At 47.5% G+C, this 15,782-nt stretch overlaps 1 protein-coding gene and 1 pseudogene across 5 annotated transcripts in view; one reads left to right on the forward strand and one right to left on the reverse strand.

Annotated features, from left to right (window-relative positions):
* DENND1A (DENN domain containing 1A) overlaps positions 1-15,782 on the reverse strand; it is a 405,649-nt gene that overhangs the window by 113,083 nt on the left and 276,784 nt on the right. For all 5 annotated transcript variants that reach the window (XM_087822901.1, XM_016210953.2, XM_087822900.1 and 2 more), the window contains one exon: positions 8,201-8,326. In XM_087822901.1, the coding sequence (XP_087679027.1) occupies positions 8,201-8,326 (126 nt within the window). The remainder of the gene's footprint in view (positions 1-8,200; positions 8,327-15,782) is intronic.
* LOC107535538 (proteasome maturation protein pseudogene) lies at positions 9,199-10,642 on the forward strand (annotated as a pseudogene).

Here is a 15,782-nt window from a genome sequence, read left to right on the forward strand (position 1 = left end):
CTCTCAGGTTGGCGGGCTTTCGCTTAGCTGGCACATGTGAGGAGGTCCTGGCGAGGGATTAGGAGGTGCAGGACGGAAGGGAGCACCTGAGCGTGTCCCCTCCCTCTGCCTGGGTGGGCTGCCAGCATGGTTCACCTCCTTTGTGACTCATGGGCCCACTGCAGAGACCCACGGGTTCCAGCTTCAGTCAGGTGACACCGGCCCTGGGCCCAGGACACCACTCCTGCTGCTGCTCACCTCTGTATTACCTCTCTGCCCTTTTTTGAGCCTCAGCTCCTCCCTCTCGCAGTTGAATAACCATTTCCTTGAATTATTTTCTCTCTTGTAAACACCCGAAGGGGTCTCTGTTGTCTTCATTAGAACCTGATTGATACACTGATCAAGGTGTTGGACCAAGGAGACCATGTGGCAGTCTGTGGTCCTGGCTGGGCTCTGTGTCTCAAGACCAACTGTTGGCTACAAACCTCTGTCTGGCCAGACAAGAAACGCTTCACAGAAACATGCTCTTCTTTCTCCAGGGCTCATAGCTATGAGACTGGGGTAAAGTGAGCACAGTCGGTATCCTAACTCCATGGCCTTAGAGCAAGAAAAATTCATCATCTCATTAGCTATAGCAGCGTTTCCCAAACTGTGGGGAGGAGCAGGAGATGCATGGAATGTTAATAGGTATTCTGGGAGAAAAGCCTTTTAAAAATGCTGGGTTACACCCAGTTAACCAGATTTCTTTCCAGGAGGGCTTCAGTGATATATATTTAAATATCTAAAGAGAGAAGTTACAGTATGCAACACACGCCAATCCCAAATTTTATGTGATCAGAAAACATATCAACATCCTGTGGATCTAATACTTCAAGGAACACTGGTCTAGCAATGCTGGTTTATGGGCTTAGTGCTAAAACCCTTTTGTGGCCTTCTAGGTCTTTCCTGGACTGGAGCTGAGCCCTTCTCCACTTCTTCCTTGGACACATTGCTTTTCCCTGTCTGTGTCCTGGCCATGGCACCCGACCACGCACATAGTCTCAACGCCCCTTGCCTTTCTTGAGCTACTTTCTGCTCCTGCTCCTGGGGAAATGCCACTTTTCCCATAAGGTGCCATCCCAGGTGCCTCCTTCCATGGAAACTTCCTCGGTCTCCAGGCAGAAGCAATCTTTCTGCTTTGGATGCCTGGACAGCATTCTGCTACAGCAGTTACCACACCTCAGTGCAACTCTGCTTGCTTTCTGTCTCCACCCTGCACTATGTGCAAGCCAGTGCTCAAAGCACAGTGCTCACCAGGTCAGGTTTGTGGGGATACAAACACCCCAGTGTTTAAAATATTTGCATCATTTTCTGCTATCTAAGCTTGATTATAATTGACTTAAAATTCATGTTAAATAAAAGTTCCACTGTTGTGAGGATCCCTAATAAATTAACTCTATGTTAATGCAGCTATTTTTATTATGATGACAATAATTGAGTTTTTTAAAAATCCCCAAATCCATAGAAAAATAGCTACCCTCAAGAACGCTCAGCTCCAGGATTACCACTGCGACGAGGAAGTCCGCCACTAGGTGTCAGCCCAGGAAAAGAGGAGGGAGGGCTGCACTGGCAAGTGGTTTACTTTTCATCCAATTATCGCCATAAATATAAAAAACTTAAACAAAATATTAAGCAATTAAAATGATCTATTAAAGGAATGTTTTTAAAAAGATATCTAAAATGCTGACATTTCCCCTTTGCAAAATAGTTTATAAATGGTGTTAGTTTAACCTGCATTTTTCAAGAAAAGAAACATTTGCACAGATTAGAGACATTGACTCCTAAGAGGAAACCAGCTCGGTTTTCTTCTGAAATGCCCTGAAACTGTACACAATACGGACCATATGGTAATCACCATTGTGGCAAGTGGTCAGAGGAAAGAGCATGGTTGCTAGAATTAGGCAGATGGAGGGTTCGAATCCTGGCTCTGCCACTTCTTAAAAAGGGACATAACCGTTCCTCGCCTTGGTTTCCCATCAGTAAAATGGGGCTACACCACTCTCACCATATGGGGACTATAAAAACCACATAAGGGAATATATGTAAAGAGTGTAGCATATAATAAATGCTCCATATTATTTTCTTTTCCTTAAGACTTCAAGTCTTAATGATTTATTTAACAAAGCTGTGTTTCAGCTCCCAAACAACCAAAGACATTATAATCATTGAGCACTTTCTATGTATCAGGCTCCGTGCCCGGGGTACATGAGTAATCACCACACTCCGCCCCCTTCCGGAGCGGGATTCCGGGGTTTCTTTGTGCGGGGAGCGTACGACTGAATGTGGTACAGCTGTGTATTCCCGAGACTGTATCCACACCCCACAAAAATCAGTGTGGGTGCGTGTCCAGTGGGGGGTAGAGGGAAGGAAATTTACGTTATCCTCTAATCACCATAAATTCCAGAGTGTCCTCCACAGAACAAACCCACCATCACTCCATCTCCTGCTCCTGAGCCTCTGCCACGTGCTGGGGAATAAGAAAGAACAGACAAAATCCTGTTCTTGAAAAGCTCACAGGCCAGCTATGTTCATGAAGCCCCACACGACCGTTTCAGGCTCTAAACTGTCAAATGTTATCACTGCTTGAAAATGAGTCAGAAAGGTTTCCATTTCAGAGTCTCATCGAAAAGTAAAAGACCCTAAAGTGATCATTTGACTTAGAACATGGGTAACAGCAACCGCTTCTCTTTGCCACCGCCCCACAAAGATTCAGTGTTTAAGGCCTCCACGAGGGGATCGGCTCGCTCCGTTCATACGCCTGCCTCTTGTACTTTCCCAACTAGACCTGAACATTTATTGCACATGTGCTTTCACAGGGGGCGATCCTCTTCAGATCCTAACTGGCTACCATGCAGCTGCCACTTGTGCCTTTGGTTGACATTTATACATCCATGCTTGGTGTCTGTGTCAGATTACTCTTCTCATGCTCTAAGGTGAACTGTGGATGCTTCTTCAAAAACTAAGCATCTAGATTGTGTGACACTGAAAAGTGACCACCAGTCTTTCTGATGCAGAGCATGGGAAAATAGGTAGCATTCGTTCAGCCATTCATTCAACACACATTTAATGAGCACCTACTAGTATGTGACTATGTGAGGGACACCAGGAGTACAAAACATGGTCCCATCCTACGGGAACAAAGTAAGAAAGCGGCCAGATTATTAAATGAGATAAAAAAAATTCTTAGAATTTAAAGTCTAGAGTTCCTTCTGGATAGTCTATGATACACTAACTGTGTTTTATTTTTCAAGTATTTTAGAACATAGGAGAACTTAAGGTTCATCATATTTAGTGACGCTCTTTGAAATCACGCAGTGAGGCTTGATCATTGTGTTGAAGCAGATTTCCGGCCAGTTCTCATCTCTCACGTGAGGACCTACTTTTTATGGGCCATCTTCTTCTAAAACAGCGGTTCTCAGTTCAGCCGTTGTTCATGGTGTGGCTCCAAGGTGCCCGGACTTCCAAACTGTGTTCCTGAGCAACACCACTGTCCCTGGCAGGTGGACAGTGGAGATTTGGTGCCAACAGTGAACAATGGTCCTCTTATCCCCACCGGCAAAAAATGTTTTCATGAAATAGAAAAAATGATTCTCAATAATATTTCCTTATGCATTTTTAAAACAGACTAATGCATTTCTTAATTTTGAACCCTTGGTACCTACCCCCCCCCCAGCCTGTAAGTGCTGCTGAGCAATAACATGAATGAATGAATAAATATCAAATAAATATTAAAGGGAATAATTAAATATTCCCTTAATTAAAGGGAAATAATGAAATATTTAAAAATTAAATATGTAATTTCTTACAAATCCTTTATTATCATTTGAGATAGAAGCCAAACGTTCACAGTAAAAGACAGTGTTACTCAGCCAAGAGACAGATGCTTTTCTGACCTGCTCCAATACAGCCTTGCCCCTTCAAGCCTGAAAGCTGGGCTATCACTCTGCTTTTATCTTAACTTCTCTGTCTTCAAGGGGTTTTAGGTAGATAAGTATGACTCAGCAGAGTCCTGTGCACATTCAGGGCCTGTAAGGGAGATGATGCCAGCGTGCCCGCAGCTGGATCTGGAAGCCGGGCCTCTTGGGGTGAACTGAGCAGCAAGAGTGGAGGAGCTGCCTGCTGCCTGCACAGCCTCCTTCGCAGACACCCTGGCTGGCTGCTGACTGCCCCCAGCCTGGCATTCACTCCCTGCGGGCAGGGGCTGTGCTCCACTCACCCTGGGGACACCCAGCCAGAGACAGCACCACACGCTAGTTGAATAAGCAATCTCAGATGCTCCATCTGTACGGGCCTTCCCACAGGCACTGGCACAGAACAGGATGCAGCTCAAAGCACCGATAGCCACCGGTTTTGCCTTCTGATCTAACATTTACCAAGGACCCGCAGCAGACAGGCCCTGGGGACAGGCGCCTTCACATGTGTTGTCTTACGACGACTCCAGGTAACATGAGCTATGAAATGAGAAACTCCGGACAGAAAAAGGGATGGAATTAGAAGACACAGTCTATTTTTGAAAGTTCTTTAAAACTAAGGCTACTGTGCTATGAAATGTCTTTCAAAGAGAGGGCGGTGGGCTAGTCTTATTCAGATTTCATGATGACACAGTTTTAAACAAAGGAGAAGTAAAAGTGAGATTCTTGTTAAAATTCATTTGTTCTCTACAGGCAGGAGAAAGAGGAACTTCCAAGGCAAATTCAAGACCCGCACAGCTATGCGCACCCTCCAGAAGCTACATCTCCCACCAAGCTGGAAAGGATCCTTGGCCCGGCAATTAAAATCATTTGTCTTTTATCTCCTTCCTGCCAAAAAGGACCCCAGCCCTAACTAGTTAATCCCTAACACACACTGCTACTCCCAGAGTTGCCTGGCAACTGCTAGGAGGCGTGTCAGAGAGCAAGAAAGGCCTAAATAAATGAGCTGCAGCCCGGCTGCGCCTGACATGGATAAAGGGGGTTTTCGCGAATGGAGCTGCCTGGCTGCTTGTGGTTCTGTCATTTAAGTGGAGATGAACAAGTTGGCTTGGCCGATACTGTTAAATATCTTGGGCTTTGCACCTGATATTCTCCGGGTGGCTGGAAAATGGGTCGCATGCCCTGCGATTTGCAGACACTCTCCCCCTGCCAGGCAGCAGCAACCCGAAGCCTAGAGAGAGGACGGGGTGCGATGTGTGCACACTGGACAGAGACCCAGGGCCAGCCCCCAGCCCCACACGCTTCCCTGTGCCTTCATTTCCTTCACCCGTCCTTCCATCCACCATTCCCAAATATGCTCATGGATCCACACCGTGCCCCGACCCATGCCGGGTGCTGGGAACGCAGAGAGAAAGGGTTAAGAAAGTGGCACATGTGGGAACCAGAACAAAGGCGGCGGGAGGGGTGGCGGGAGGAACCTGAGTGCCCGGCGCCATCTGAGCCTCCACCTCCCACCTGTGAAAAGGACAGGGCGAGGCGCTGGTGGGAAGCGCTGAGGTCACGCGTGGAGCCCTGAGATGAAGCGAGCTCGGCCCTGGGGGCGGCTGCTGAGCAGGCGGGAGCGTGGCTGCTGCCGGCCCCCCTTCGCACCCCACTTCCTGACCCTCAGGAGAGCCTCGGAGACCATTCCCGGGGCCCCGGAGAGGCACCACCGGTGAGCACTGTGTTCATGTTTACAAACCACGGTCCCACAACTGTGCCTGACCCGAGTCTCAGCACGGTACCCACACCACACTGGGTGTGGCGCCCACAAAGCCCTCCACCTTGGACTATTCTCCCACCGCTGGCTGCTGCTTGGACCCTGCCGGGCAATCTGCCTCAGAGGTGCCCCATCCGGCCACCACCTGCTCTGGCCACCAACTTTCTTCCTCATCTGATTATCTAAAGATGCTCACCACAGTGTGGTTTAAAGTGGTGAAAGGGGGCTGACAAATGAAAGGACCAGGGCCGGGATGGTGTGGTGGCCCCCACATGATTTCAGATCCCACAAATCGATAACAGTCTCTGCGAGTGGGGCCCAGCTGCCCCTCTAAGAGCCCCGCAGGTGATTCTGATCACAGCCAAGGCTGGGAACCACTGGAGTCACCTGATGGGATATGTGTGGCCACTACAAATGACACTTAAGAATTTTTATATGATATGAATAAATGCTTACAACGTACTAAAAGGCAAAACCAAACAACTGGGGACTGGATTGTTCTGCTGGTAATTTCTCAACTGTCTAAAAGTAAAATCCCCAAAACAAAAAACCAAGTGAAACAAAAAGAACCCAAAACATCCTAAAACCTGGGTAGAAACATGCTAACCTGTTATCTTAGCTCCAGATGATAGGATATGGGTGTCTTCTCACTCAAGTCCTCTTTCTTTAAACATTTCTCACCAAGAGCAGGTGTTTTATAATCAGAGAAATACAGTGGCCTGGCAAGGCTGCCCTATCCCCTCGGCACTGGGCTGCCTGCCACCCCAGAGGCTCGTCCAAGTCACCATTCCCATCCCACCCCACCCCTGTGTGGCTAGTGTCCCCCACCCTTCACCCCTTCCTGGGCTCTCATGTGCTTTGCAGTTCATTATTTTAATTAATTCCTCAAACAATCCTCTATGGGATGTGTTGGCATCCCATTTTTCGGATGAGAACTGGCCAGCATTAAATCTATGGTTTAGACACCATCTAGGCAACATGGTGATGAAGTGCAGTAAGAAAATGTCAGGCCCTCTGGCTTCCCTCTTGGCCTTACAGAAAAAAGCCATTTTGGTACAGATGAATGGGGCTGAGAACATGATAAATCTGCCGTATTTCGGTGCTTACCAGTTGCCTACCATGGGCACTTGGTCTGTCCCATGTTGCGACCATTATAAGGACTGCTGTTGGGGACCCCTTTGTGTTGAGCTTCTCCTTTCTCTACTCTGGGGTCACCATCCTCTCCCAGGACTAAATCTCGGGAGACATTTGGACATTTCTTGCCCCCTTGTCTCCATATTTTAGTCTATTACTATGTGCATCTAAGTCATTCCTTCTTCATGTACCTTTTCCTGGTGTAACCACCAGAGGGCTTTCTTCTGAGCTCCCTTATGAGTCCCCTGGTCTCTGTTTCCAACTTGCCTTTCCATCCATTGCCGTCCAGACATGACTTCAGTCACGCTACACCTCTGCTCACACCTTACACTCCCCATAGGGTGAAGTGCACGCTCCCAGCCCAGCACCCAAACTCTGTCAAATTCGGCTCCAACCTCTCCTGCAGCCCCATCTCCCCACCCAAACCCCTGACCCCAGACAGAGTGGCCTAGAGGGGTCCTGCCTCCAAGCCTCTGCTCACTCAGTTCACTCCACACTCAGCACAGGAAGGGATTCTGTCTTTCCTTTCCCAACCTTTACCCATCTGACCCAGGTCAAGCTTCCCTTTCCTATGTTTTATGACGCATTTGAGCCTTATAACCACCTGGAGATGTAGAATGCTAGGTATTCTTATTTCACGCTGAAGAAACTGAAGTTTAAAGAGATTAAGTGGCTTGCTCAAGGCTGTACAACTTAGAAGTACAGAGACAGGCTTTAAACTCCAGGGCTTCCACTCTGAAATCCAACACCTTCCAGAGGCAAAAGCAAGTACAACCATAAACTCCTCCAGAGGACCCACCTGTGCCCAACCATACACCCACCAACACGGGCCAGGATTCTAGACATACACCTGGCAACTGTGGGCTCACTGGGAGGTGGGGACACTTCACGTCTGTCGGTCCTCAGCATCCTAAGGAAAGAACTGAGCCAGCTGCCTCATTCTCAGTTTAGAGATGGGAAGACTACAGTAGTTTCCTTAATTTACACCAGCTCTCAAAGGGACACCAAACCTGACTGGTCTGGCTGGGCCCGAGGTCAGGACAAAGAGGCTGAGCCACCTCACTGGGAGACAAGCAGGACACGGGCATGTATTAACACCCAGTCGGTGCCACTGTCGGGGAGGGAAGGGGTCGTAACATTCGCAGGAGCAGTTAGTGCCTCACTTGTGGCTGGCGGCTTCCTTGTGCTAAGAGACAGGGCACGGGGGGACCCTCCCTGCCCCCCAACACCTTCCAGAGGCGTACAGACACTGTACAGACGCCTCACCTCTTCTAGGTGAATTCAACAACCAGGCGAACTGTGGGGTTCTCGTGGCCCCTGAGGTGCGTTTCTTAGCCCTGACCAGACATGGATTATAACACGCCAAGAAGTTACTCACTGGCTCGATTTTCAGAGCGTTCCGGTAGCTGCCAAAGAAGGCGGCCTGGGCCTTGAGGAAGGCTCTGGCCACACCGTCGCCAGTGGTGGTGGAGACCTTCTTCAGTCGGTTCTTCAGGGAGGAGATCTGGTGACCGAGAGAAAGGAGACAGGTTGAGGGCAGGGTCGGAGGAGGAGAGCTGGCTAAGAGCTCTAGCAAGTCCCCGGCCGGGGGTGGACTTGGGACCTCGGCTGCCGGGAGAGCACAGATGCGTTCAGTATTGGGGCAGGTTTCTGACATCTAAATGAATGTTGCTTCTACTGGAGCATATCTAAAAGAAACACAAACAAAACCACCTTCTAAGCAGGCACAGTGTGCCAAGTAAGTGCTCCACATACAATTTTTAATTTAATTCTTTCAGTAATCCTGCAAGGAAGAAACTAGTGTTCCCACCTTACAAGGGTGAAACAGTCTCAGAGAGGTTAGACCATGTGCCTGGGAACAAAGCTAAGAAGTGGCCAAGTCGGAACACGAATGGGAGCCATGTCATCTGGCCCAAACTACACAAAGATTTTCAGTTCCAATTCCATTCCCTCCTCAAATTATTTACAGATATTAGAAATAAATGACTTATTTATAATAATTAATGTTATATATAATTAGTAAATATGTTATTATATGGCTCACACCTTATACTCTAAAAGAATAGTAGCAACTTATAGATAAGTACTCATACACTAAAAGAAAATAGATAAGAAAGCCATGGCAATGGGAAAAGTAGCCGGGAATACATTAAATACATAAAGATAAGCTATAAGATCTTACATAGTAGCTGGAAATGAATTTTTGACTTAAGAGCCTCCTAGTGGTCAAGGCAAAAAGGGATGCATAAGAGGTGAGATTCTTGGGTCCATGTATTACAAACAAACCAGTTATCCAACTGAACACAGATTTTCCTGAAAGTGAGAACTCAATGAGATTCTTCCATGAGTCCTTAGTGTAGGAATGACTATGACGTGATGGCTGCTGCCCTCCACATCAGAGGCAGCATCAAGCTCCCGGGTTTGTGTCTAATGTGGCCTTCATTCATCTCAGGATGCCACACTGCATGACTTCCGGGCACACCATTCATACTGTGTTCCATGTGAAAGGTGCCCCTGGACTTGTGCAATGTGGTAGCCTGGAGTCATTCATTTACTCAACAAATATTCATTATTTCCTCAGTGCCCAGGACTGTTAGGTGCTGAGGATACAGTGGTGCCCAAAACCAGATATAAGCTCTGCCCTCATCAAACTTATACTGTGACATTGCTACTGTGACAGTCTGTGACAGAGCTCATCAAGGAGCTCAAGGAAGGCTTCCAGGAGGGAAATGGATTTGGACTGAGACCTGAAGGATGAGTTGAAGGAGTCACTTCAGCCAAGGGGAGAGGAACAGTGTCCCAGGCATGGGGAATAGCATTTGCAAAGACCCTGTGGTGGGGAGGAGTCCAGAGAGCAGAAAGGGCTGTGGCTTCGGTGGAGAGAATGAGGGGAATATGGCTTGAATGGGGGGAGGGCAGGGGCCAGAGGAGTGAGTATAGTACGGGTTTTTCTCTTCATCTTGAGAGCAATATAAAGCTAACAACTGTTTTTAAGCATGCAGGTGACATATCATGGGCATATTTCAGGAATTGGCCTTAGATAAAGGACTGTCTAATGGCTTGACATTATTTAAAGATAACATTTTGGATAAAATGTAATAGAAAATTAGGTCGAGGTGGTCCATGAATCATGTACAAATTTTTAATATGAATAAGTGATGGTAACTTGGGGGGGCATAGGTTCCATAGTTTTCCTCAGAATCCTAAAGATGCCTGAGAACCAAAACAAAACAAGAAAACCATTAAGAATCAGTGATCTGGGATGGACCTCATGCACCTTTAGAAGTGCTCCATGAACACTGGTTCTTATTACTAAGCTTCTGATAAGGGATTTTAACAGCTTATTAAGATACATCTTACAGGAACGGGGCTGAGAGGCTGTCCGCAGAGCGAGCTGAAGATGATACCAGAGGACCTGCACCTCAGCTAAAGGACAGTGTTCCAGTCACTCAACTTTCAGCAAGTGGACCTTTTGAAAGTCACGATCTTCTTCGAAAAGGTTTTTCTTGTGAAAAATGAACTTCTGCCCAGTCATCTTCTTGAATTATCAAAAAAACCTTTCTAGCTTCACCAAGATGAAATGAATTTCTCCACATAGAGAAACACCCGGGGTCTGCTTGCTCCACTGAAACTGCCAATGGAATTCAAGGCAGTGCAACTGGTTCAGAGTCTTCCATTTCTTCCAGGTTCGCACCTTTTACTGGGTATTTTGAAGGGTGGTAATGAGACTACTGGATTTGAGGACATTAATGACCCATCACGAAGTGCACAAATGGGAGAACCACACTTGACGCTGGACTATGAACTTGGTTTACTGTGATGCAGTGTGCTGATCATGAAAATGGAGGGGCTACATCTGCTTATAGTCGCTTTTACTATAATTTTATGTATACAACATAAAAAGTACCGACACATGAGAATTGTTGAAAAAAAAAAAAAAAAGATGTATCTTACACACCATAAAATTCATTCATTTAAAGTGTACAGTTGAGTGGGGTTTTAGTGACAAGGCTGTTACAATGGTCACTTTTATCTAATTCCAGAACACGTTCATCACCCCCAAAGGAAGACTCACCTTATCGGTGGTCACTAGTTATCCCCCATCCATCCTCTTTCCTCATCCCAGTCTTAGGTAACCATCAGTTCACTCTCTGTCTCTAAGGATTTGCCTTTTCTGGACAGCTCACATAAATGCAGTCATACAATATGTATGTAGCCTTTTGTGGCTGGCTTCTTTCACTAAGCATAGTGTTCATTACGAACAAGTTTCACCCATGTTATAGCACTTATCAATACTTCGTTCTTTTGCATAGCTGAATAATATTCCATTATATGGATATACCATATTTTATGTATTTATTCATCAGGGGCATTTATTCATTCATTCATTTGGGCATCTGGGTTGTTTCTACTTTTTGGCTATTATAAATAATGCTGCTATAAATGTTCACGTACAAGCCAAAGGACACATGGGACACAGTACTTCGCACATAGTAGGCCATCAATAAGTGTTTACTTAGTACGGGGGGAAATCCTGTGTTGTTGCTGAGGGGGTGTGCCGTATGCCTGACAGTCAACCGAGTGTAGTTAGGATTGACGTCCTCCTCTGCTAAGTCAGAGGCGATGGGAACGTGCACTGAGAGGGTAGCCACCCATCTCTGTTTGGAGGCAGGCCAAAGAAAACAATTTTCCTCTGGAAGCACTTTGCATCTTGTCTCAACATCTGGGTACAAATATCTGGTTTATTGTGACCTCTTCTATTCTGGGACATACGAGCCCCTGCACCACAGTGGTGGGCGCCCGTGAGGACCAATGCAGCCACTTGGCACCCAGGCAGACTGTGTCATGGACTTTCAACTTGAGACAGCAATGTGAAAAAGACGCCTGCCTTTCCTCTTTTTTTTTTAACTGCTGACACTATTACAGATGTCCCTGTTTCCCGTTTTGCCCCGCTTCACTCAGCCCCTGCCCCCCACTGGTCTTCACTACATTGTTGTCTGTGTCCATGGGCTATGCATATATGTTCTTTGGTTAATCTCTTCCAGTCCGCCACAACCCCTGTCCCTCTGAGATCTGTCAGTCTGTTCCATGCATCCATTCCTCTGGTCCTATTTTGTCAGTTTATTTTGTTCATTATATTCCACATATAAGTGAGAGCATATGGTATTTGTCTTTCTCTGACTGCTTATTTCACTTAGCATAATACTCTCCAGGTCCATCCAGGTTGTCCCAAAGGATAAGAGCCTCTTCTTTTTTATGGCCATGTAGTGTTCCACTGTGTAAATGTACCTCAGCTTCTTTATCCACTCATCTGCTGATGGGCCCTTGGGCTGTTTCCAGATCTTAGCTATTGTAAATTGCACTGCTATGAACATAGGGGTGCAGATATTCTGATTGGTGTTTAGGGATTCTTAGGATATATTCCCAGGAGTGGGATAGCTGGGTGAAAAGGCAGTTGCACTTTTAATTTTCTGAAGAAACTCTTTCCATACTGCTTTCCACAGTGGCTGCACCAATCTGCATTCCCACCAGCAGTGCCCGCATGCTTTATTAAGACGTTAAAAATATTGCCCACTCCCCACCCTCCACGTAAAAAAAATCCTGCCCCTCCCGGGGACCAGGGTGACATTTCCATCCTTTGAAATGGTGCAAGCTACTGTCGCTCTTCTTCTGGCTCCTCAAAGGCCTTGGGCCACCTGTGCCGCAGATTATTCCTCACTTAACCTCGCCTGGCCTTTGCCGTTCTTTCGGGAGGTGTTTAATTACCGAGGATTCACACGCTGCACTTCAGGTGAGCCTCTCCTAATGGCCTCATTACCATTTTACACAAAGAGGTGGTGGCTGATGGTAACCGAGCAAATAGGAGAGCGTGTCTTCCCACCGCCCAGCTGGTCTGAAACCAGCCAAGTGGTCCTGGGCTCCTGGTGCCCCTGCGACCACTTAGGCCAAGACTTCTGAAGACCTCTGCTCACTCTGCAACATGCGGAAGCTTTTGTCAGCACTTCAAACTTGCGAACTTCAAGTATATACACATCTGATAACTGGTGGTAGCGTTTGGTCCTTCAAATGAAACTGAGGGAAGAAAAATCTGAGGCCTGAATAGCCCACAGGCAGACATCTAAAGCTGAACTTGCTCTGAGTGCTCCTGGAGGGCCTGGTCAGATCCTGACATCGGGGTTCATCAGGCTCAAGGTGGGGGTGACGGAAATGCTGATGAGGATGACTTCTCCCTGTAATCAGGTATCGTTGGAGGCAGCCAGAAAACAAAGGGCAGGGAGTACAGAGCTGAATTCACCAGCTTCCCCGGAGCATTGTGGTTACCGCAGCACCATCACACCAGCCTCCTAGGCCAGATTCGGAAGCTGGATTCCATGCTCCTCTTTCCCTTTCCACAGCCATTCTCACGTCTTAGCAACACTGCCCTATGTCCTGAACCCATCCTCTCCTCTCAGAACCCATGACCTTGGCCCTGCCGTCAGCTCCATCCAGCCTCTCTGGCCCAGACTGGGGGAGTAGTTTCCTAGACGGGCTCTCTGTCTCCAGTTTCCCCTCAATGCCACCCACCCAGAGCTGTCCCAGTCATCTCGGGGAAACATGGATCTGATCACTTCAATCCTCCCTCAAAATCCTTCAGCGTCCCCATCCCTGGCCACCAGCACCTTCAGAGAAACATCCCAACTCCTCAGAGCAGTCAGAGGCCTTCCTCAGTTGGCCTCACTTCCCGCAGCCCCACGTCAAGTTTTCCTTGACTGATACTGATTTTCTATCTAGAAGCAGATCCTACTCTTTAGCCTACACATGCCAACACCTCAGACAGAGCTGTGCCTGTCCCTTCCTGTCCTGCTCGTGAACATCTCCTCGCCCTCTGAAAGACCATCCAAGCATCCATCAACGGGGCAGATTAAGTATATAGGGTGTCCCCCAAATATACACACTTTGAATAATTATTAAGGCAGTGTTTATTAAAATACATCACATTTTCAAAATTGAGCTATCAGCTGTTAAAGTGTGTGTACACTTTTGGGGGACACCCTGTATTTTACCACATCCTCACAATGAACTACAGCGTAGCTGAAGAGAATGTGGGTGTAGTCTGTAAACTGCTGTGAAAAGATGGCCACAAAATATTGCCAAATGGGGGGAGAACACGCGAACTGCAGAGCAATGCGTGCAGCATGAAGCATTTAAGAATTATGTAGTCTATGTAGCATAAATCTGCAATGCCATGTATCAAGCACTAACCAGGCAGAGATGCTTTCTATTTTATGAACTTTTGATTGTTTTGATTAGCCTTTATAAAAAAGCATATGTTACTTTTATAATAAAGAATTTAAATGAGGTATTTTTCTTTAATAGTCAAATTAAACACTGCCTTGGGTTAAGAGAAAGAGGGAAGCCAGATGTCTGCTCATCTTCGAAACCTTCCCTAACCCCTAGACAGGGGTAAAGACACCCTGCTGGGCCCCCAGGGACTGCAGAGGTGATTCTTTGGTGAGCTGCAGTGTCTACCATCTTCCTGGCCAGACCCCGAGTTCCCAGAAGGTCCTACAGTGCCTGGCCCCGTGCAGTCATCCAGCAGCTTCTGCTGAATGGAAGAGCAGATGAGCGAGCGTTCTGGCCCCTTGCAAGGCATTTCCAGTGGCTGAGCCTCTGCCTGGAGGCAAGTCCAGGACCACATGCGATCATTAGAAGTGGTCTTAGTTGGGAAGGGTTGGGGGAGAAATTGACCCTCATCGCTCCCCGTTCTGCAGGAGACCATCACTAAGATGCAACCAAAACCGCAAGGAAGATGAACCTGTGGGTGCTGAATGAGTTAAAGTGGACAACTAGACCGGCCAACGCAACACGTCCAATAACGAATGCAGCGGAAGTTCCCCACCCCGGCCCACCCCGCACCGGCACCTGCTTTACCGGGTCCCTGGAGGCCCTGCTCTCAGGTCCCCTGGCCTCACCTGCTTCTCCATCCCCCCCGCATTCCGCATGCAGGAGAGGGTAGAGCTTGAATCACATAAGCCTAAGTCTAAGGTGAGACACCTGGCCTCCCTCCTCTCTTTGCCCTCTGCTGTGAAGGGAGGCGTCTGTACCTAACGTGCACTGTGAGGACTGAAATACAATGGGTGTAAAACGGGTAATGGACGGAGCGGACTGCCTAGCTTTTTGGTGTTAGTTCAGGTTTCATCTTCTACCTGGGCTACTGCAACAGTCTTTCAACTGGTGGCCCTCCCTCTATTTTCTTTTTGATCCAATCCATCTTCCGCATTGAACTATCTTCCTGAAACAGGGTGAATCTTACCGTTCCCTTCCTCTAAAACCTGCAGTGGTTCCATGCTGCTAACATAAGGTGCACATTTCTCAGCACAATAGTCAAGGCCTCCTGTGGGCCTGGCTCAAGCTCCGTTTCCAAAGTTGTCTTCTCTTTCATTTCAGAGGCCGTGAAACCATCCCTAAGCCTGGGGTATCCTTTATTCCACTCTCTAACAAAACCCTTCTATTAAAAAATAAAAGCCTCAGACTTTCTGTGACGCCTACTGTCACAACAAAGAGCTCCTTCTCTGGGCACCTTGGCCTGTGCCTTTGGTGGAAGCCTCATCTTTGCAGGCCCTGTGCTGAAGCTGTGCTGAGGACAGAGCTGTGTAGGACCAGGGCCCAGCTCCTGGTGGCTTGCAGTCAAGCTCCCCCAGCCCAGCCCTCAGTTAGCTTAATATTGGCTCAAAAGGGGCTCTTGAAGTATCTATATGACCATCCTATTATCTAGCCATTTGTACACATCTCCCTCTCCACTAAAATTACAATTCATATTGGCCCTCAACAAATACAGAATAATTTATCACTTGGCTGCTACTTGTGGGGTGGGATGGAGAATATGGGTGGCAGATTGTTCACCTGCCTACCTCTCAGACTCTCCCACCCCTCTTCCCATCAGCACAGGCTCCCTGAGATCACTCAGCAGCTTCCCTATT

The sequence above is a fragment of the Miniopterus natalensis genome, chromosome 12, assembly GCF_054644295.1.
Source record: "Miniopterus natalensis isolate mMinNat1 chromosome 12, mMinNat1.hap1, whole genome shotgun sequence".
Lineage (NCBI taxonomy): Eukaryota > Metazoa > Chordata > Mammalia > Chiroptera > Miniopteridae > Miniopterus > Miniopterus natalensis.